Here is a 24,494-nt window from a genome sequence, read left to right as displayed (position 1 = left end):
ACAAATAATGACATTTGAACAAAAATAAAGAATGAATAAAGAAAAATAAGAACAGGGTTCCCACACTTTTCAATAAATCATTTTCCAGGATTTTTACAATGTCCCATAACCAACTGAAGTTACAACAATGGAGTGGGCAATTTTTAAGTTAATCTAGCCTTCTTAAAAAAAAAAAGCAAGATTAAAGGTTGATGACCAATATCTCTAACTAGCTGCACAGTATCATGTTAAGCTTTTGAATTTATTTAGCTATTTCTAAATCTCGGGCATGAAAATTGTCTGCTTGCTGTCTTTTTAGTCAAAGGTTATTTAGTGTCTTACTATTCTTAATTTATGGTTTTTACTTATATTGTAATCTTCAGAATTTTATCCTGCTGGTTTGAGGATTGCAGCGAGGACCTTCCACTTCTCTAAACTTCAGGCTACCACTGCAAAAAAATTAAAAATGAACACATATCATCTTTTTTCAGTATAAATGGATGTAAATGTAATTTTAATATTTAGCAAAAGTAATTTTTTATTTGACTTGCATAATTATCTGGAACAGTCATATTCTAGAAAATTGGATTATTGCACCTCTAAATAATAAAAATATTCCAAAACTACCAAATAATGCTCACAATAGGCCTTTGCAATAGTAAAAAAGCAGCTTTACTAAAATTAAGCAAAACGCCTCTTCACAATAACGAAAAATGGCATTTGCATAATTATCTGGAACACACAGTAAAGGACAGGCAGTCATTATTTGTCTTATCTGCACTCCAGATGCCTGTGGGTGTGTCTCACACTGATTCTGGGGTCTGTAGATATTAAAACACCTAACTTGTGCTACATTTGCACATCACATATTCTCGAATTTTTGTCTTTAAGGAAAACATTCATACCTTGATTTAACATGCTCCTGTTACATTCCTAGTATACCAGAGGTTAATTCAGTATGGATAATGAATTGCAAATCTCTGGTCTCATTTGGTTGGTCCATTAGTGTGTGAGTGTTTGTGTAAGTGGGTGAATGAGAAACATAGTGTAACACACTTTATACAGTCCACCTATTGTTAAAAGGTGTTATGTAAATGGAGGTCATTTACAGTCTTCTTGTTAAATGAAGTGAAATTGTTTGTGGAATTTTCACCATTTTTCTAAATATTGCAGATGATGAAGTAAGTAAGGAGGGCAGACTTGCCTTGCTGTTAAAGAACAATTTAATTTTTCTAAATGGCTTAATTATGGTAAAAGAAAGAAAGAAAGAAAGAAATTAAAAGGAAGGAGAAATAATCTTGATATATTTGAATGACAACAGCATGAAGAAAGGACTCACACAATTAAATAGAAGGACTATTCACTGTGTACAGAATTATTATAGGCAGCCAAGGTTGATAGTTGAAGCTCCACATGCTGAGGTGTATTTGTGTAAGACACTGACAGGTGAGCAGTTCTGTTGCCATGGTGGGAGTGTGTATGAATTTGTGAATGGCAAGCACTTTGCTAATGATTTGAAGGTCCTAGATAATTTTAAAAGTTGTTATATGACTGTGGACTATTTAGCATTAAAGCAGTCTACTGTCAGCATTAAAGCTCTTACAAAGTTTTAGCACTGTTGTCTTCACAGACTTGCCAAAGGAGCAATTGGGTTAAAATAGTTTGATTTCCCCTTGTGTAAGTTACCTTAACCAACCAACATAAGACAAATTAGAGCACACATAGCGTGAATGAGCTGAGCATTGAACTAATCTGATTATATAAGTAGGGCTTAATGGCAGTTTCTGCTCCATTTTCAGAACAAACAAAGCGTTTGACTTAGTCTATAGGTTTAAACAAATATTTGATACATTACATCTACAGCAGGCATCAAGATAAACAAAGCTGGATTATATATTTTGACATATTGCTTCTAGTAAAACAGTTTTTTTTAAAAGTACACTATCCACTGTATACTACATCTCATTTGTAAGTCGTGTTTGGTATCACAAGACTGAAATTCAAAGGGGGCTGTAGCGTTAGCTCCGCCCCTGCACGTGGGTTGAACTGCGCAACAAAACAAGCGCACCTTGTGGAACGACAGTCACTTTCAACTACAGAACCTCGTGGGCTGTTGATAGCTTCACGCCGTTCATCTTAGTCTTGGTCATTTATATCGACAAACATAGATAATATCTGCATTTGTTCGTGTGCGTTACGGCAGAGCTACGTTGAGTGAGGTAAGAAATCAGCAGCATGTCGTTAGCTTGCTATCAGTGATTCGGTGCTACTGAACGACTTGAACACAGTAAACAGTTGATCAGCTCTAATCTCCTGTACAGGAACCACCTTTGACTTGCTGATGAAAAGTGGACATCAGATTAGAAGCAGCTGCATTGAAGCAAAGTTCCGTTTTTGACGTTAATCTGTCAACATTATGATTCTCCGTCTGTTACTTAAGAAGGTTACATCACACGTGTGCTTGCTTGTTATGAATCATTTTGACGGTACTGCATTGATACCCGGAATCTTAAAATCTATGCTGGAAGATTTTTGCTGTTAACCTGACCCACAACTTTAACATTTCAAAAACATAAAACGAAAGGCCACTCCTCTCTGCCATCGTCCTATCTGTACAATGGCAGCCTTAGTCAGGACTGTGACTAATCTGTTCAGCACAATGTCACTGAAAGAAGTTTTCTGTACAAATATGTTTATTAGTAAGAAAAAAACAGCATGCATTCACTCCTGGAGGAAGTTAAAAACATGATCCTGAGAAACTCTGACTTACAGCTGTTTATTAATGTTGGATTAGGCTACTATCCAACTATTGAATAAGCTCAACATTAAAAATTTATTTTCAAAGTTTTGTCGACAAACTTCTCTGCTGGTTTGGGGCGTGTGGTCTTAGATTTCCTATAACTAGAGTATTTCAGCAAATCTTGTTATGATCCTGCATAAACCTGGTTCACTTCACATGACCAAGTGGAGTCACTTAACTGTTTTTCAAACTGTATTTCTTTGTCTCTTAGTCAGTATGTTTGGAGCAGTGGTGGTTGGTATCGGCACAGCAGGTTGGGTCAGGATTAGAGACATGTTGGCTCCAACCTTTGGCAGTCCTGCAGAGAAACTTGCTGTCAAAGGATTCATATCCAGGTAACACACACAAGGTCCAAAGCACTGATAACACACATATGCAGAAGTTTGGGGAAATTACATCTTTCTTTTTTTTTTTGTTCCTTGAAATTAAGAGAAAATAGTCTTATGTGTATCCATACATGTGTTTTATTTAGATTTTAACAGTGCTATAACTTTTACCAATACTGCTTATCAATCCAGTACTTCAACTGTATTCTTATCGATCCTTTGTGATTGTTTTTCTTTTTAAAGAGAAAAATAAACAAGTCAAGATCTTCATTTTCTCATATGTACTGTATTTAAATTAAAATGTATATTTACACTAACATTGTGTTGATCAGGGCTGCACAGTGGTGTAGTAGTTAGCACTTTTGCCTTGCAGCAAGAAGATTCCCAGTTCAAATCTGGGCCTGGGCCTGGCATCTTCTCCTCTGTATGGAGTTTGCATGTTCTCCCTGTGCATGTGTGGGTTTTCTCCGGGTACTCCGGCTTCCTCCCACAGTCCAAAAATATGCTGAGGTTAATTGATGACTCTAAATTGCCCATAGGTGAGAATGTAAGTGTGCTTGTTTGTCTGTATATGTAGCTCTGCGACAGACTGGCGAGCTGTCCAGGGTTTATGATGTCCTCACTAGGGTCGTGGGGGGTGCTGGAGCCTATCCCATCTGACTCGGGCGAAGGCAGGGGACACCCTGGACAGGTCGCCAGTCTGTCGCAGGGCTACATATACAGACAAACAATCACACTCACATTCACAACTACAGGCAATTTAGAGTTATCAATTAACCTCAGCATGTTTTTGGACTGTGGGAGGAAGCCGGAGTACCCGGAGAAAACCCACGCATGCACAGGGAGAACATGCAAACTCCATGCAGAAAGATCCCAGGCCCAGAGCATCTTCTTGCTGCAAGGCAAAGGTGCTAACCACTACTCCACTGTGCAGCCTCCTGAAGCATACAGCCAAAGCTAAATAAAAATGGTTTAAAGACCGCAATGTGAGTGTTTTGGAGTGGTCAAGTTAGAGCTTAGACCTCTATGCACCTGAGAATCTGTTGACGTGAAAAGGACTGTTTACTTAATATACCTTGGCAACTTGACAGGGCTTAAGTAATTTTTGCAAGGAAAATGAATATTTTTTATAGGCACTGTTTACCATATTTGAGTGCAGACCTAGATTACTACAGAGCATGGAAATTAGACTGTGCTAGGTTTAGCTATATAGAGCCATTGACTGTACAATTTCGTTATTGTTGTTCATAGCATTTCATAGTCCTAAAACACAGTAGATTAACTGAGACATACAATTCTTCAAACATTTACATTGTCATGGTAAAACTTTGTACAAACCAAAGTGCACTACATATAGATCAGATCTTTTCTAAATTTAGCCATTTTTTTCACATAAAGTTCGTGAAACCTGAAGCTTAAATGAAGTATTCTGTCAGACATGGTTCGCTGTACCTGCTTTTAATTAAAGCAGCATTCTCCCCAATGTGTTTGTGCCAACAGGAGAAGCCTGGACAATCAGCAGGGAGTGAGCCAGATCTCAGAGGACATGGCCAAAAGCAGAGGAGATATTCATGTGGCGTTCATCTGCACTGAGAATGTGTCCCATGAAGACAATGTCAGGTGATGCTTTTAATATGCAACAAGAAGTAGTCTTTTCACTGGATCTGTGCCACATTAAACAAGCCTGTGCAGCGAATCAATCTGTGAATGATTGCTTATGAAGGTATTTCAAGATACAAAGAAAAAACAGCAGTAAGTGTGATAGATGATTGTTGAACCACTGCACGTAAGTTACTACCTCACAGAACTCAGACATGAGCATGATCACAAAGCTGCTAATCTTCTTCTTTTCCTTTCGGCTTTTCCTTTCAGGGGTCACCACAGAGAATCAATTGCCTCCATCTACAAAGCTGCTAATAGTAGCCAGATAATTTAAATAGGGGCAAGTCCATGTTTTCTGCATCCATGTGCACAGACCAATATGGCTTTTAAAAACTAAAATTGGATGCAGTTCTATTCATACTACAATCTGCTACATGCATGTGCTCATACCCTTCATATTGAACACATAAAAACACATGGATATTGCAGCCGGTTATAGATTATGCTGTAGCATCGTCTTAATGTGACTGTTCTTGAGGTGTGTCAAGCACAGTGAAAGGACATAGCACAGATTTCTAGAGAAAGTAGGAATTCTTTCTGTGTTTCAGCTCTGTCAATGGAAAGCATGTAGAAATCAAAGCTAGCCAATCAATGCTCCTCCAAAGTCTGACAGTGACTCTTTCAATTCCAACTCTTTTAATGATAAATTATAAAGGTGTGGATAATGGAGAATCACCCTGCACAGTCTTTCCTCATACCATACATTTGTTTTGAGCACCACTTGTTGTCCTGGCAGGGTTACAGTAAGTGTGCTTGCCGTGCGAACAGTCCATGGATCCCAAATTTGGGTTGCAATTGAACATCCTCATAGGGGTTCATGCAGGCTCTTGTGGATTCAGGTAGACAAAATTTATGTCACAAGTACTTTGTACCTTGTAATCCACCTGCTGGCCATCATTACTTTCAGAATAAATCCTGTTTTTCTCCCTTTATCTAACACACTACGGGTTTTCAGCAGCAGTAGACAAACTGTTTTTAGTAAATCATTGGTGAATTTCTAATTTGTCCACCACACTGTTTGAATTACCAAATAACATAACGTATTGGAGAAAAGGGAAAATGGAGCAGATCTTCAGTCTACTGGATGATTTGTTATACTCCACACAGAGTAGCTTTCAACAGGCCAAATGTTGAGGTTGCCAGTAATGTTGTGCTGTATCTATTGGATGTGTAGCACACTCAGCTGTTTGTAACTCTGTAGTGTAAGGTAATCGGGAAAATGGAGCATCGTGGACATATTGGCCCGTGTGTCAAAAAACACTGCATAAGTCTGCTCTAGAGCTGCAGCAATCGATTATTTTAGTAATTAAGTATTCTTACGATTAAGTTGGCGATTAATAGAATAATCAAAGTCTTCCCTTGACATGTGTTACAGCATCAAAAGCGGAAGTGAGCACCTGTGCAACAAATATAGCCGTCCTGGTGGAACACAGGCGGAGATCTGCGGTGTATTGTACATATATAGTATAAAAAATATACTTTTATGTTTGGTCTGTTTAAGCTGGTGGTACTGGCACTGATAGAATACAAATAAGAGAACTGATTAGTGTATTAGTTTTTATTACAGAGAATATTTGATCAGTAGCATTAGTTTCACTTTGATATGGCCACAAATTAAAGTGATTTCCTTCAATATGAGAAAGTGTCAGACCTCAATGCCTTTCAACACAATATCATGTTTCAATATATGAAGTTTAATAGTTTAATTGCACAGCTGTCAGTTACAAATAATCAGCGGCATAGACAAGTAAATTAAATACATCACACACATTTAACATTTTTCTGCCAGCTTTCCTGTCTTGCAGGATTTCCAGCAGCAGCAGTAGTACTTATTACTGTCATACATTTTTATATTCCTGACTGTTCTCCGTTGAAACAACCTGTACACTGCAGCAGCGCACAAGTTCGGTTCATTTTGTGCAGAAAACGAGTCAAATGATGTGTTCAACGCTACTGTTTGTGTGGATGAGTTTGAAGCAGAAAATCTGAGTTCACAAAGAAAGTTGAAAATCACCTTCATATCTGTTAACTCTGATCTACTAAACCAACACCATAAACACTAGAAAAGGTGTGCCAGTTAAAATAGAAGTGTCCGGTCACAATTAACAACTCTTTACAATTTATTGATTATAGGTCTGGATCTGTATAGGATGAAGTCTGGGTCCAGACTTGGATCGTGGTCTCGATTTGAGGAATCATTTTCAATTCAATTCAATTCAATTCAATTCAATTCAATTTTATTTATATAGCGTCAATTACAGTCAAATCGTCTCAAGACGCTTTACAGAACCCATATGCCTGACCCCCAGAGCAAGCCCAAAGGCGACAGTGGCAAGGAAAAACACCCTTTTAACAGGGAAAAAACCTCGAGCAGAACCCGGCTCTATATAGGGGGGACCCATCTGCCTGCTGGCCGGGCGGGTTGAGAAGGACAGAAGAGGGCAAGGGGGAGGGATGGGAGAAGAGGGAGGGGTGGGAAAGCAAGGAAAACACAACACACATTTGGATACATGCTTGACAGGATATGTGACACAGACAAAGTATAAGCTAACATTGAAAACTGACTCATAATTTACTCTTATGATGTACGGCTCTGACATTAAATATACTCCATATATAGCTAGCAGTAAAATTCAAACAGTATGTAAGTTAGCATAACAGTATAGTGAAGGCAATGCAGAGCTGACTGGTGGAAAAAGGGAGTTGGAAGCAGAGGGCTGGAGGAAGGTCAGCAGCCGCATCCCACAGTGGACATGGTGGAGACTGGACCAGCTGGTGGAACATCAACCGCAGATCTGAAGCATCCAGCTCTGGGACCAGGGACACTAGGAGAAATAGCACAGGGGAAAACAGAGTGAATGTACTGCAATAACGGTATACATATTAAATGTAAAGGTAGATAGAGAAGGGCTCAGTGCGTCAAGAAAAGTCCCCCAGCAGCCTAGGCCTATAGCAGCATGACTAGAGGCAGAACGAAGGGACGTCCAAGAGGGAGTCAGCTGTGCAAATGAAGACACAAGCCGAACCCCTGTGGGTCACCCAGTCAGCCCCAACTATAAGATTTGTCAAAAAGGAACGTTTTAAGCCTGGTCTTAAAAATAGAGAGGGTGTCTGCCTCCCGAACCCAAACTGGGAGCAGGTTCCACAGGAGAGGCGCCTGATAACTGAAGGCTCTGCCTCCCATTCTACTTTTAGAAATTCTAGGAACAACAAGTAAGCTGCAGCTTGAGAGCGAAGAGTTCTACTAGGATAATAAGGTACTATCAGATCTTTAAGATATGATGGAGATTGGTTATTAAGAGCTTTATATGTCAGAAGAAGGATTTTAAATTCTATTCTGGATTTAACAGGAAGCCAGTGAAGAGAAGCAAGTATAGGGGAAATATGATCTCTTTTGCTAACTCCTGTCAGTACTCTCGCAGCAGCATTTTGGATCAACTGTAGATGTTTGAGAGAGCTATTTGGACAACCCGATAATAAGGAATTGCAATAGTCAAGCCTGGAAGTAACAAAAGCATGAACTAATTTTTCTGCATCACTCTGAGACAGAATGTTCCTGATTTTTACAATATTACGCAGGTGAAAAAAGGAAGTCCTACAGACTTGCTTTATGTGTGAGTTAAAGGACATGTCCTGGTCAAAAATAACTCCAAGATTCCTCACAGTAGTACTGGAGGCCAATGTGATGCCATCCAGAGTAACTATTTGCTTTGAAAGCGAGTTTCTAAGATGTTTGGGGCCAAATACAATGACTTCAGTTTTGTCTGAATTTAGCAGTAGGAAGTTAAAAGTCATCCAGGTTTTAATGTCCTTAAGACAATCTTGCAGTCTAGCTAACTGATCAGTTTCATCTGGCTTCATAGATAAATACAATTGTGTGTCATCTGCATAACAATGGAAGTTAATACAATGCTTCCTAATAATATTGCCTAAAGGAAGCATGTATAATGTGGAAAGTATCGGTCCTAAGACAGAACCCTGAGGAACTCCATGATTAACTTTAGTAGGCTCAGAAGAGTTATTGTTGACATGCACAAACTGGAACCTATCTGATAAGTAGGATTTAAACCAGTCCAATGCTGTCCCTTTAATGCCAATTGAATGTTCTAGACGCTGTAATAAAATGTTGTGGTCGATTGTGTCAAACGCTGCACTAAGATCTAACAAAACAAGTATAGAGACTAGTCCATTATCTGATGCTATGAGAAGGTCATTAGTAACTTTCACCAGAGCTGTTTCTGTGCTATGATGCACTCTGAAGCCTGACTGAAACATTTCAAACAAATTATTCCTTTGTAAGTGTTCACATAATTGATTTGCAACTGTTCTTTCCAGAATTTTAGAGAGAAATGGTAGGTTGGATATCGGTCTATAGTTAGCTAACACATCTGGATCTAAAGTGGGCTTTTTAAGCAAAGGTTTGATGACAGCAACCTTAAAAGCCTGTGGTACATAGCCTGTTACTAGAGAGAGATTAATCAGATCTAACATTGAAGAATTAATTAAATGTAAAATCTCCTTGAAGAGTCTAGTTGGGATAGGATCTAAAAGACATGTTGATGGTTTGGATGTAGAAACTGTTGAAATTAGTTCAGAGAGACATATAGGAGTGAAGAATTCTAAAGATTCATCAGGTCTAACAGCCAATTCAAAAGCATCTGTGACATTTGTAGGAAGGGCCAGATTAATTTTATCTCTAATCATAACTATTTTATGTGTAAAGAAGCTCATGAAGTTGTTACTGGTTAAAGCTAAAGGAATACAAGGTTCAACAGAGCTCTGACTCTTTGTCAGCCTGGCTACAGTGCCAAAGAGAAACCTAGGGTTGTTCTTGTTCTCATCTGTTAAAGATGAATAATAAGTTGTCCTGGCATTATGAAGAGCTTTTTTATAGATTACTAGACTATTTTTCCAAGCCACATACACTACCTCTGAATTAGTGGAATACCACTTTCTTTCCAGCTTTCGGGATGCCTGCTTTAAAGTCCGCAGCTGGGAATTATACCAAGGAGCAAGTCTTCTCTGAGATATAACTTTCTTTTTTACAGGTGCAGCACTATCAAGAGTTGTACGCAGTGAGGCTGAAGCATTATTAACATAATAATCCACTTCTGTGGGGGTAAAATAATAATATTTGCCTTCTGATTTATCAGTAAATGTTGCTGAAGTAAACAGTGAGGGTATTATTTCCTTAAATTTAGATACTGAATTGTCAGACAAACACCTACTGTAATGATATTTGTTCTCAGCTGCTAAACAATCCTTTACTATAAAATTGAAACGTTATCATAAAATGGTCAGAAAGAAGAGGGTTCTGGGGAAATACTGTTAACTCTTCAATTTCTATGCCATAAGTCAGGACAAGGTCAAGAGTGTGATTAAAACTATGAGTCAACCCTACTCTGCTCTGCTTTATTCTCCAGAATTTACTTAGGAAGAATACGTTTGTAATTTGATTCAGAATGCACAACTGACAATTTCTAATCAGTATTTCTATTCCAATTGTGTGTTATATGTTACTTGTACCCCTCCCTCCCTCCCGCTCCCCTCCCGCTCCCCCACCCTCTCTACCTCTTCTGTCCCTCTCAACCCAGCAGCTGATGGGTCCAAAAGGTTCTTCCCGTGAAAAGGGAGTTTTTTCTTGCCACTGTCACCTTAGGGCTTTCTCTGGGGGTTCAGGCAAATGGGTTCAAGAAGCGTCCTAAGACAATTTGAACCGTTATTGGGACTATATTAATAAAATTGAATTGAACTGAATATCTGTTGTCTTAACTTTGACCAAAAACACTCCCTCTTGCGTCTTCAGAATGTTTCTACAGGCAGGGAAACATGTCTGTGTTGAGTATCCCATGACCATGAACTACAAGGCTGCTGTGGAACTCTACGATTTAGCGGAGGAAAAAGGTAATCTTAAGTTACAAGTACTCACATGCATGCATGTTCCTTGTAAAGTACAGAGGAATGCTTTCAGAGTACTCAAAAGGTGAAGCAATTCAGGTGTGCGACATATTCTGAGAATTGGAAATTAATCAATTTGTTTTAATTACAGTTTCCTTTATATTGTTGACATAATTTTGGTGCAAGAACACCGTGGAACACCAAGGCCACTGTTTGGACTGAAGATTCACGGTGTCTGATAGCATTTCTTAAATGACAACTTAAAACTGAAATCAACACTTCGTTCAGTGACATTTTGCAGAAACATCGCACCTAAAAGAATTTGTGTGTCTAATTCTAGTGTCTCATTAAACATGTATACGTGTGTTTGTCAGGTTTGATTCTCCATGAAGAACACATAGAGCTGCTGACAGAAGATTACAAAGAACTGAAGAAAACAGTAGATGGAAAAGTCCTGCAGGAAGGAAGTCTTCATTTTACTGGTAGGTGATGGAATTGCTTCCTGTGATACTTCTGAGTTTTAAAAGTGAAATATACAAGATTTTGATCTTCTATATAAGTATTTGCTATGTGAATGTACAGTGGCATAATGATGTCCTTAATAAGGACTGAAATAAGAACTCCTATTGTGTGTGTGTTGGAATCTGAGCTTCTCTGTTGTGTTTTGGCACCCTGTCCAGCTGTGCAAGCATGTGAGGCCCTCACTGCATTTATGAAAAGACAAAGTGACATTCTATTCTGCACTGTGAAAGCTAGAGTGCAATAAGTGTTCAGCGGGTGCCCCAAAAACCAGATAATATAAAATTAGCATTATATTTGGAATTTACCAATTATCTAAAATTATTTCTGAAAGACAGTATTAGCCCCAATACGGTCCCTGCTCGAGAGGTAGTATTTTTAAGGTTGAGGAATTTTAAAAATTGGACTTGCTTACATGTTTCACTAAGCTTACGTGTGTCATTGTAGAACATGAACTTTGCATTTGCACTTCTCACACATCCATTTCTAAAAATCGGCTGCTGCAGACTCATTGTTCTTTTAGTAATTTGTGGGAAAAATGACAGCCAAAAAGATTTTTGGACTGATGAATATTGGTCTGCACTTATATGGCACTTTCCTACCTTAGTGATGCTCAGAGCACTTTGTGTTTCACATTCATCCATTCACACACCAATGGTGACAGAGCTGCAGGTGTTTGTCATCAGGAGCAATTTAGACTTGAAAGAGACAACACCGCACAGCTGGAAGAGATTAGGACTGCTGACCACATCAACCCACTGACTGCACACTCATCTTCAACATAGAGGATGTGACAATAGCCCTGAGGAGAACTCGAGAGATCAGCTCATCCTGTGGATACTGGACTTTTTAACCCACAGATCACAGAGGGTGCAGGTCAACAACATCTTCTCTAATCTACAACACACCTCCACTGGCTCTCCTCAGGGCTGTGTCCTGTCTCCGCTACTCTTCATCCTCTATACAGATGACTGCAGATCCACACAGCTCAATTCCCACCTGGTCAAATATGCAGATGACAGTCCTCCTGTCTCTGCTGTCAGGACCTTCTCAGTCCCACAGCTGAGTCCTCCAGGAGTTTGTGGACTAGTGTGATGCCTCTTGTCTGGAGCTGAATGTAAAAAAAAAAAAAAAAAAAAACCACAACAACAACAAAAAAACCAAAGTTGTGACCTTTTCCAATAAGCAGATGGTGCTGGCTACAGCTGTCACCACCACCATCCATGGAATGCCCGTTGAGCTTGTGGAGGAGTACAAATATCTGGGTACCATCTTTGACAGCCAGCTGAAATTCTCCTCTTACACAGAGGAGATTATCAGGAAATGTCACCAGAGGCAATATCTCCTAAGGATGCTCAACTCTTTTGGAGTAAATAAGAACATTCTCAAGACATTCTATTACTCCTTCATAGAGAGCACCGTCACCTTCTCCATCACCTGCTGGTTCTACTCCATCAGACTCCAAAACAGAAACCGCCTGCAGAGGACTGTCACTGTAAGCTCAAAAAATTATAGGACTACCTCTCAGAACACTGTCTGCAGTGTATGAACAGTTGACATGTAGACTGGCAAACCGGACCACCCGTGACTCCTCACATGCTCTCTTCTACGCATTTGAGTGGCTTCCTTACGGTCAACTACTCCACTGCCACAGAGGAGAAGGGCCAGCTTTGTACCCAAAGCAGTCCAGCTCCTCACCAAAATAGCAGCCACTAACAGAAGTTTGAATTTCCATAGTCACCCCTCAGTGGCTACGGAACGTACGGACCACACAGTAACACAAAGAGGCACCGTGGCAAACTGACCAGATTAAATCCCAGCCGCCCAGACTGAGCTTGGTTGCAGATTTATCCTCTTCAGGATGGCTGCGACTGGTTGGATGAAAGTGGAGGGAACTGGGTGGTGACCCAATCAGACAGGTCGGGAGGTGGGGATAACGGGCTGGAATGCAGGTCTTCTACTCCAGACTCATCAGCTGAGATGACTGGCGGCTGGGGTTCCCATACAAAGGTCCAAAAGGAATCCACCACAGAAACAAGTTGGCACACAATTACCTGTAGCCGTAACATCCTCTTAGTAGAAATATGTCATGTTTGCACAGCATATTGATTGACACTAAGATAAAATACATCTTGCCAACAGCATGGATCACTTGTGTTGGCTCTGCATAGATTTAAGGCAGTAGTAGAAATCAAGCTTTAAAGTGGAGCCTGACTTTAAAATTTAATTATGTAATAGCTGCAGAAATTTAATGTTTTTCCTGAAACATTCAGCCCTAATGAGCCGAAGGTTCTGGGGCCTCATTTATAAAGCTTGCGTACGCACAAAACAGGGCTAGAAAGTGGCGTACGCCACTTTCTACGCAAAGGTTGTGATTTATAAAAACAAACTTGGCGTGAGAATGTGCGCCAACCTTAATTCTTGATGCTTCCTTACGCACAAAACAGGGCGTAAATCACAAACTTTGCGTAGAAAGTGGCGTACGCTGTGTTCGTTGTGATTTCTAAAAAAAACTTGGCGTGAGAATGTGCGCACCGGTGCGCCAACTTTGATGCTTGCTTAAGCACATTTTGGAGACAGAGGGAACGGCAGTGCCGGAGGGTGAAGTGGCGAATTGAAACCAGATTGATCTCAAACCTTTATTGTTATCACATATTAGACTTGTAGAGCCGGATAATCATAAACCCTCATTGTTGTAGATGTTCCTGTAGTGCGTCATTCGGCCGACGACCGTATTTGCAGAACTATGTTCATATATCAACAGGGGCGGATTGAACGTTATTTCATTCGGTCATTTAACCGAAGGGCCGGTATCTGGGGCCGGTGCGGTGATCTTTATTAAATAATTTTGCTTACTAATCACCCGGCGCCCGTATGGCTCATCGGGGAAAGCAGAAGACCCATTTGTAGGGGTGGTCTCTGACGCAGTGGCCCGGGTTCGATTCCTGCCCACGGCACTTTTATGCATGTCTTCTCCCCATTTCCTGTCACTCTTCACTGCAACTATCACAGTAAAAAGGCAAAAAAAAAAAAAGTAAAGAATTTTGTTTATTTATCCATATGCGGCCGAATGGGATGAGCGTCCAACCATTAATCAGCCCTGTACAGGCACACATGCTTCACACCACAACCCCCGAGTGAAAATGAATTTGTCTATGTGAACCGAAAAAATGTACATTCAATCAGTGTACAAATTATTTGTACATCGGACATGATCATAACAAATTTAGTGGCAGGGTGGCCTGGGTCAACACATGATTCATTCATCCTGACACACAGCAGTGAAAAGACGCCGGCCGGCGCTGCGTGAAATGCCGTGGATCAGCAGCTTATTTATATACAGATACATTCATGAGTTACTTTGCATTGACCATTCATGGTAAAAATGTGGGTGTGTTGTGGGCGGAATGTGAGGTGGATCCACCTGTGCAATCTTCCAGCTGGTGTCTGATTTATCAAGAAATTGCATGCAGCTGTGCTTACGCAAAGTTTTATAAATCAGGGGCGAAGGGCATACGCCCTTTTCGTATTTTCGGCGTACGCAAACTTTAGTATGGATCCTACGCAATGTTTTATAAATGAGGCCCCTGATTATTTCTGGAAATTTCTGGAAATTTTAGTGAAAAAGCATCTTTAGCATTGAAAGATGCTAAAGATGGTTCAGTGTTTAAATATGTTTAATTGTGGTTTCATTTGATTGAATATATTTTAATTACAAATCCGATACAGGACAGAAGGTAATTATGTAATAATAATAGGTATACTGCTTTTTTATTGTTCAAGGTGGCACTCTGAAGCCTGGATTTGGTTTCCTCGCATTCAGTGGTATTGCTCGCCTCACCTGGTTGGTTGATTTGTTTGGTGAGCTGTCTGTAACTGCCGCAACCATGGAGGAGGACATTCCTAATAGTTACAGCAAGATGACGGCAAGACTACTAACTTCTGACAACAGGTAAGAGAGGACATGTCTTTGTATGTATGTCTACCATAGAGACATCCTACCTAGTTGGGACACTCCGCCCCCATTCTCTCCTTCTCTCTCTATGAGTGGGTGTGTTGATTGCAGAAGTGCAGACACTGCTCCTTAATCCAAGCCTCAGCTAAATTCTTCAGCCCCACCCTCAGTCCTTTTTCATTGTTGCTCAACCCCTAAAAACAAAATATTCAGTTCTACTTAAATGTTCTGTTTGTAAATAAAATAACTTTGGAGCTATGTCTGATCTAATTCTGTAATCCACTCTACCCCAGCTGAAACATTTCTATGTTGTATGTTTGGGTACAGCCTCAATGTCTTTGCAGTTTTGTATTCTTCTGTTGTTGAATTTTGTGAAATGGACTCAGTTTGTAAGATATTAAGTGGGGGTTTTCAGATTAGGGACATTCTGAAGGCTCCTGATTAGGGGTGTGTTCCGGTCTCTATCATGAAAGTAAATGAGTGCATGGAGGAGGAAACGAGTAAATTACACAAGAAGGATTTAAACATGATTGAAATCAAATTCTGCCTGTTTCCATGTAGACCTCTGATGTGGATTGAGGAACGAGGACCAGGCCTCCCCAGGGCTAAGAACATCAACTTTCAGTTTGATTCTTGCACTTTGACTCAAATCCCTCCTGCACCCAGAGGAGCTGTGGGCCTTTTCATGCAAGACCTGATTAACTTCTCTGCCAAGCTGGCAGGCCAAGTGAATCCTGTGGAGCTACGGAAAGAGAAAGTCAGAATCCTGCACTGCTTGGAACTGGCAGAGAGGATAAAACAACTTTGCCAGCATTAAATGGGTCTGTCCAGTTTCTGACCACCATCTTTTTTGAACTTGAATTTCTTTGTTTTTCCTCTCGGTGGCCTTTAAGTTTTGTACTGGCTGTGGAAAGCTTAAAATAATTATTACTTTATCACACTAGTGAATATTGCAATGTATTACTCATTTAAAGCAGAGCAATATAGTTACTATTTATTACTTATCTAAAGCGGAGCAATTTAATTGAATAATACATACTACCATCATATAGAGCAGGTCTCCAGCATCCAGCAAGGATGCTACACTTGCTGTGCCATCTCGGCCGTAATTATTACCTTGATCAAACAACTGCCTTATATTTAATGTTTTTCTTTTTCCGAGAGAAACTGTTTTTACATTCTAAATAAAATATATTGATGGCCTGCTGGAATTTTTTTTTACTGTCCTGCCACTGTAACATTTGTTTTGTGGGATATCCATGATATTTCTAAATTGAGTTTTTATACTGTTTTTGTACAAACTGCTTGCTTTTATAGAATCATATTCCTAATGTTTTACACTGTCTGATGATGAAAAAATACTGGATAAGGGAGGTATGCAAGAGGTGCACTAGGTGAAAAGTTATGATGAAGACTTTGTTTCAAGGTTATGCTGGAAGGCTCTGTTCCACAGATAAGAACAGCTGCTTTGGTTTCAGGGCTCAGAGCACAGTAATCCAGAGCAGGAGCAGAACAAGATGGCAAAGGAGGGGGTTTTGTCAGTTGGCTGGCCAGCTTTCCATTCATTTCAGTGGGGATTTTTAATGTAGTTTTTAAGAATTTTGCAAAAACACGTACAATGAAGTACTAACAAAAACATAGTACACCATTCCTGATTAAGTTGCACATTTTATTACCTCCGCCAGGAGGTTATGTCATCACCGGCGTTTGTCTGTCTGTCCGTCTGTGTGTGTGTGTGTGTGTCTGTTTGTCTGTTAACAGCATAACTCAAAAAGTCGTGGACGGATTTTCACCAAATTTTTACAGGATGTCCGGAAGAGCAAGAGTAACAATCGATTAGATTTTGGAGGTGATCCAGATCACCGTCTGGATCCAGGATTTTTTTGAAGATAAAAAAAGAGCTGTTTTGACCAATAAGAAGGTCATGAAACATCATCCCACACTATGAATTAGGATGAACCAAAGATGAAAGAACCAGGTCAAAAGAGGGCAAACTGCAGCAGCTTACACTCACTACACACCAACACTCATTGCTGACACACATAGATCCATGCAAGAGCACTGCATGTTCTCACACGCTCACTTCGTACTGAAGGCCACTCTATGTCATGAAAACGTCTTGTGAGAAGAAAAGCTGCTGTGTTCAAAAACTGATAAAATACTCATGACTGGAGCTGGTGTGCCAGCTAGAAGCTGTGACAATATCATATGACTGAGACAGAAGTCAGCAGTTAATGATGAAGGGACAATAAACTAAGAAATATATGAATTATGATAGGGAGAGATGCTTTTTACAGCATCTGGGAAGACCTGATTGGAGGATTGTGTGCAAAGAGGCTATGCACATGCATGTGCACCAACGAAGAGAGAGCATAGCTTAAACACAGCATCTTTCCAACAGGGGCTGCACAGTGTCATAGTGGTTAGCACTTTCGCCTTGCAGCAAGAAGATCCCTGGTTCAAATCCCTGGGCCTGGGATCTGTCTGCATGGAGTTTGCATGTTCTCCCTGTGCATGCATGGGTTTTCTCCGGGTACTCCGGCTTCCTCCCACAGTCCAAAAATATGCTGAGGTTAATTGATTATTCTAGATTGCCTGTAGGTGTGAATGTGAGAGTGACTGTTGTATGCGTAGCCCTGCGACAGGCTGGAGACATGTCCAGGGTGTCCCCTGCCTTCACCCGAGTCAGCTGGGATAGGCTCCAGCCTCACCGCGACTCTAGTGAGGATAAAGCAGTGTATAGAGAATGGATGGATGGATCTCTCCAACAGTTTTGGGGGGGGGGGCAAGGAACATGCAAAGTCCAAGCTAACACTGAAACTGATTCATACTGTTATGGTGTAAAGCTCTGGCATTAAATAGACTACATATATAGCTGGTAGAAAAATTCCCAAACAGTGCACAGATGAGCATATCAAGTCTAGTAAGGGTGATGCAGAGTAGATTGGTGGAAATGGGCAGCTGGAAGCAGTGGGCTGGAGGAAAGTCAGCAGCAGCAGCATCCCACAGTGGACATGATGGAGATTGAACCAGTTGGTGGGACAGCACCCACACATCAGAAACATCCAGCTCTGGGACCAGAGACACAGGGGGAAACAGAGTGAATGCAATGCAATATAGTAAATACATACATAATCAGAGAAAGGCCCAGTGCATCAGGACAGGTCCCCCAGCAGCCTAGGCATGAAGCAACATAACTTTTTTTCCACAACCGACTAACCAGGAGCTGCTGTCAACAACTCTACACTATATTAACAAACGTTTTCAGCTGACAGATTCCCTACGTCGTCTGACTTGTATGCTGTTCACAGTATCAAAGTCAGAAAAAGAGGAGGAGGTCTTTTAGGCAACCTCTCTCATTGAGCAGTGTATCACAAAGTGTATCTATTGTTTGCTGTACACCAAAAATACAAAGGTGGTCTTTTCACCAAATGCTCTTCCTTGTTTCTCCAAACATGCAGTTGTGAACATACACTATATTGCCAAAAGTATTCGTTCACCCATCCAAATAATCAGAATCCGGTGTTCCAATCAATTCCATGGCCAAAGGTGTACAAAATCAAGCACCTTGGCATGCAGACTGCTTTCACAAACATTTGTGAAAGAATGGGTTGCTCTCAGGAGCTCAGTGAATTCCAGCGTGGAACTGTGATAGGATGTCACCTGTGCAACAAATCCAGTTGTGACATTTCCTCGCTCCTAAATATTCCACAATATTCCATAATACAGCTGTTGAGCTGTATTATAAGAAAGTGGAAGTGTGCGGGAACGACAGCAAAAAGTGGCAGGCCACGTAAACTGATGGAGCGGGGTCAGCGGATGCTGAGGGGCATAGTGCGAAGAGGTCGCCAACTTTCTGCAAAGTCAATCGCTACAGATCTTCAAACTTCATGTGGCCTTCAGATTAGTTCAAGAACAGTGCGCAGAGAGCTTCATGGAATGTGTTTCCATGGTCGAGCAGCTGCATCCAAGACATACATCACCAAGTGCAATGCAAAGCGTTGGATGCAGTGGTGTAAAGCACACCGCCACTGGACTCTAGAGCAGTGGAGACGTATTCTCTGGAGTGACGAATCGCGCTTCTCCTCCTGGCAATCTGATGGACGAGTCTGGGGTTGGCAGTTGCCAGGAGAACGATACTGCATTGTGCCAAGTGTAGAGTTTGGTGGAGGGGGGATTATGGTGTGGGGTTGTTTTTCAGGAGCTGGGCTTGGCCCCTTAGTTCCAGTGAAAGGAATTTTTGGACAATTTTGGACAATTCCATGCTCCCAACTTTGTGGGAACAGTTTGGAGCTGGCCCCTTCCTCTTCCAACTTGACTGTGCACCAGTGCACAAACCAAGGTCCATAAAGACATGGATGACAGAGTCTGGTGTGGATGAACTTGACTGGCCTGCACAGCGTCCTGACCTCAACCCCATAGAACACCTTTGGGATGCATTAGAGTGGAGACTGAGAGCCAGGCCTTCTTGTCCAACATCAGTTGGACCTCACAAATGCGCTTCTGGAAGAATGGTCAAAAACTCCCATAAACACACTCCTAAACCTTGTGGACAGCTTTCCCAGAAGAGTTGAAGCTGTTATAGCTGCAAAGGATGGACCGACGTCATACTGAACCCTATGGATTAGGAATGGGATGTCACTTCCGTTCATATGAGTGTCAAGGCAGGTGAGTGAATACTTTTGGCAATATAGTGTATACACCGCTTAATCCTCATTAGGGTCGCAGGGGGCTGGAGCCTATCCCAGCTGACTCAGGCGAAGGCAGTGAACACCCTGGACAGGTCGCCAGTCTGTCGCAGGGCTGCATAGACAGACAAACAATCCCACTCGCATTCACACCTACGGGCAATTCAGAATAATCAATTAACCTCAGCACATTGTTTGGCTGTGGAAGGAAGCCGGAGTACCCGGAGAAAACCCATGTATGCACAGGGAGAACATGCACACTCCATGCAGAAAGATCCTGGGAAAGCCAGGACACGAACTGGGGATCTTCTCACTGCAAGGTCAAAGTGCTAATCACTACTCCACTGTACAGCCCATTGAAACATGTTTCGGTCACAAAAGGTAATCATGCAAATTGGTTATTTCATATATTTAACAGATATCTTCTGAAAATATGACATGTGCTGGGTCAAAAATATGTGTATAACAATGCTACAGATGCAAAGCTGTCAGGTGAGTAGTTAGCATGAAAGCTTTTCTCATGGGTCAAGTAATGTCTCTCCACATTGTGCTGCTTTGCCCTTGCAATAGTGACCCCACAAATGAGACACACACATTGTACTTTCACTGTTGTAAAAAAGAACTCTTCCTTCCAATTATCCTGAACATAATGTTTTCTCATTGGCTTTCTGTTTTACATACTGTGGAAGCTATTCAGTAATTTGTTATTTTGTATATAACGTTTATTTTTTATGTTAATTTGTTTAGAATACTTTATTTAGTATGAGTTATATTTGTTATATTGAGTTATAGTTATATACTCTTATTTTGAAGGTCATTGGTGATTTGGGCACACAGGTGAAGCTATTTAATGAATAGGCACTCACTCAGTGAGACAGAACGCACCGGGAGGACACACGGTTTTTTACCTGGAAGTTAGGCAGCAGCAGGCCAAGTTTTAACATCTTTTGTACCATCGTTTTAGCGCTGAAAATAAAACCTGCCTGAAAATGCACTTTTTCTGGCTGGACAATGGACTCAGTACCTGCACGCACTTTAACTTTCTGAGTAAGATTCGCTGCCCAGTGCCCTCAGTGGCTTTTTGATTTTATTGTTGTTGGTAGACATTTAGCCACTACACATACCGAGCAAATTTTCTCACGCCATTGCTATCACTGTTTACGTTCCTCCGCAAGTGCATGCGGACACTGCGTGTGACATCATTCACTCTGTAGTGTCCAGACTACAAACAGAGCACCCTGAGGCCTTCATCTTCATATCATCAATCATGTTTCACTGGACAATACACTGAAGGACTTTTATCAGTTTGTGGACTGCCCCACCAGGCTGAACAGGACAATAGATCTCCTCTATGCTAACTGTGAGGAAGCATACTCAGCCACCCCCCTCCCCCCACTGGGGAAGTCAGACCACAATCTGATCTTTCTCCAGCCCCAGTACACTCTCAGGATCCGGAGCCAACCCACCACCACCCACTCCTTCAGGAAATGGTCTCCTGAGGCAGAGGAGGCTCTGAGAGAGTGTTTTGAGTCCACTGACTGGAGTGTATTGCAGGAGCCACACAGTGAGGACATTGAGGGGGTCACAGACTGTATCACGGACTACCTGAACTTCTGTATTGACACTGTCCTCCCACTCCTGTGTGCTGTTGCCCCAATAATAAACCTTGGATTACAAGCGACATCAAGGACGTCCTCAACAGGAAGAAGAGGGCGTTCAGAGATGGAGACAGGGAGGAGATGAAGCAGGCACAGAGGGAACTTTGCCTCTCGTCTGCGAGAGACAAAGGCATCCTACAGTAGAAAGGTGGAGCAGAAACTCCAACAGAACAGCACAAGAGAGGTCTGGGAGGGGATGAAGACCGTTACAGGCTGCAAAAAGACCTGCAGCACAGCAGAGGGGGACACAGACAGAGCAAACTAATTTAACCAGTTCTTTAACAGGTTTGACTGTGATGCTAATGTGTCTCCTAAATGCCCTGCTCCCCTCTCAACCCCCTCAACACCCATCCCCAGCAGTCAGTGGGGGGTCATGGACAATGCCACAGACCCCGTCACCCCTACCATCACCAGACAGGACGTCAGCAGGGAGCTGAGGCAGCTCAGACCCAGCAAAGCAGTCGGACCGGACAGTGTGTGTCCCAGAATGTTAAAGGCCTGTGCTGCTGAGCTGGGGGAGCCTCTGCAGCACCTCTACAACATGAGCCTGCATCAGGGGAAGGTGTCTAGTTCCAGTTCCCAAGAAACCAGACACGAGCCAACCAGAGGACTTCAGATCGGTGGCCCTGACGTCACATGTCATGAAGACCCTGGAGTGGCTCCTGCTTCACCACCTCAGGCCCCAGGTCAAACACGCCCAGGACCCACTCCAGTTTGCCTACCAGGAAAAGGTGGGGGTGGAGGACGCCATCTTGTACCTGCTGCACAAGGCTCACTCCCACCTGGAGAGGGGGAGTGGCGCTGTGAGGATGACGTTTTTCGACTTCAGCAGCGCCTTCAACACTATCCAGCCCATCCTTCTGAGAAAGAAGCTGTGCAGCATGGGAGTGGACACACACCTGGTTTCCTGAATTGAGGACTACCTCACTGGCAGACTGCAGTTCGTCAGACTGGGTAGCTGCACATCAGACACTCTGGTCAGCAGCAAGGGGGCACCACAGGGCACTGTTCTCTCCCCTGTTCTGTTCACACTGTACACATGTGACTTCCAGTATGAGTCTGAGCTCTGCCACATACAGAAGTACTCACACGATACGGTGATTGTTGGATGTGTGGAGGGTGGACAGGAGGGGAAATACAGGAGCCTGGTGGAGGACTTTGTGGGATGGTGCAGCTCAAACCACCTGCAACTGAACACCTCCAAAACCAAGGCGATGGTGGTGGATTTCAGGAGCAATAGACCCCATCCCCAGCCTATTTCCATCGGGGGCAAGGATGTGGAGGTGGTCAGCACCTATAAGTACCTGGGACTGCAGCTGGACAATAAACTGGACTGGTCAGTCAACACAGACAGCATCTACAGGAAAGTACAGTCGTCTGTACTTTCTGAGGAGACTGGGGTTCTTTAACATTTGCAAGAAACTGCTGTCAATGTTCTACCAGTCTGTCGTGTCCAGTGTTCTCTTTTATGCTGTAGTTTGTTGGGGAGGGAGCATTAAAAAGAAGGATGCTGCACGACTGTACAGACTGGTGAGGAAAACTGGCTCTGTGGTGGCACACAGCTGGACTCTCTGGTCTCAGTAGTAGAGAGAAGGACCCCGGAGAAGATTCTCTCCATCCTGGACAACACACAGCATCCTCTTCACAGGACTGTGATCAGGCAGAGGAGTGTGATCAGCTCCAGGCTGCTTTCTCCAACCTGCTCCACCAACAGACTCAGAAACTCTTTTGTCCCCTGGGCCAGCAAACTGTACAACTCATCACTGAGTGGCCAGGGGGGCTACAGTCACAGTCATAGCCACATTAGGACCTATGTGAATATTATTGTAGAATGTTCATGCACCTTAGGTGGTTCGGTATAACTTTTATGTCAAGCCACTTTTAATCAGTACATTCACTTTAATTTTATACTTCTGTGCCTTGGAATGTGTAAGTGCTGTATATTGAATTTTAATTTCAGTTTTATATACTAACCTCGACTGTCAATGTTACTAACCTGCTTTTTGTTATTTTATGTAGTTGTATGTAAGGCTGCTGAACACTTAAATTTCCCTCAAGATTAATAAAGTATCTATCTATCTATCTATCTATCTATCTATCTATCTATCTATCTATCTTTTCTGTCATGTTTTGGGGGTAAAAAACACATATAGCTTCCCAATGTGTCTGTGCCCGCTTCAACAAAGAGTGAACTGGTGGTTTGACATGCACAGTGTACTTTGACTTCAGACAAGGTCAAAGTTCACTGCACAGAAGACAATTTTTTTTTATTTGTATTGAATATTGTCATTTAAAATCTGCATTAATGTAAGGATTTTTGATTCAAAAAGAACAGCAACTACATATTTTTTAGAAGGAATTCCATGGTGACTAGTGCTATTTTTAGAACATGTGTCGCAGACAACTCACATGGTTCCTGCAGGCATGGGCACCATGTTGGCCAACCTCTGCTTTAGCTACTTCATAATGCGAGACAGGTTCTATTTTATTAATGTTTAGATTAAACAAGCCTGGCAGTAATCACATGCAAGTGTGGCTGGTGAGAAAACTGAATCAAATGGGCAAATGAATTTGGTGATTTAGTAGATTGGTAGCTAAGGGGGGCAATTACTCTTTCACATCATAATTGTCTAGCCAAGGTGGGGGTGAACGGCACTTTTAATTCAATAAATGGAACTCTCTTTTCCTTGTTTAAAAAAAGGGGGGGGGGGGGGTATATTTGTCTGATCATCATCTTATGATCAGAAACTGTGAAGTGTGACAAATGTGCAAAAATTTAAGCTATCTACAGGGGGGCAAAAATTGGTTAAAACACCCGAATCCAGAGTGGGCTTTTGAATAGTGGTTTGATTATAGCAACCTTAAAAGCCTGCAGCAAGTACACAACTTGCAGTCAATATTTTTTTGTTTGGATTGTTCTGAGTTCAGTGATGTACCATGATCTCCTACAAAGTAATTAGGGTTCATACAACAGAAAATCAGACAGTAATTATTGAACAGTGAAAATAA

At 41.8% G+C, this 24,494-nt stretch overlaps 1 protein-coding gene across 1 annotated transcript; it reads left to right on the top strand.

The window, feature by feature from the left end:
- Positions 1 to 2,003: 2,003 nt before the first annotated feature.
- On the top strand, positions 2,004 to 16,342 carry blvra (biliverdin reductase A). The gene is made up of 7 exons (XM_022220507.2): positions 2,004 to 2,198; positions 2,991 to 3,114; positions 4,606 to 4,725; positions 10,574 to 10,671; positions 11,040 to 11,147; positions 14,968 to 15,136; positions 15,701 to 16,342. The coding sequence occupies exons 2-7, from the start codon at positions 2,996 to 2,998 to the stop codon at positions 15,954 to 15,956; spliced, it is 870 nt and encodes a 289-aa protein (XP_022076199.1). The 5' UTR covers positions 2,004 to 2,198; positions 2,991 to 2,995; the 3' UTR covers positions 15,957 to 16,342.
- The last annotated feature ends 8,152 nt before the right edge of the window (positions 16,343 to 24,494 follow it).

The sequence above is a fragment of the Acanthochromis polyacanthus genome, chromosome 9 (assembly GCF_021347895.1).
Source record: "Acanthochromis polyacanthus isolate Apoly-LR-REF ecotype Palm Island chromosome 9, KAUST_Apoly_ChrSc, whole genome shotgun sequence".
Lineage (NCBI taxonomy): Eukaryota > Metazoa > Chordata > Actinopteri > Pomacentridae > Acanthochromis > Acanthochromis polyacanthus.
Note: the sequence above shows the minus strand (reverse complement) of the source record. Positions and strands in the feature narration are given on the sequence as shown.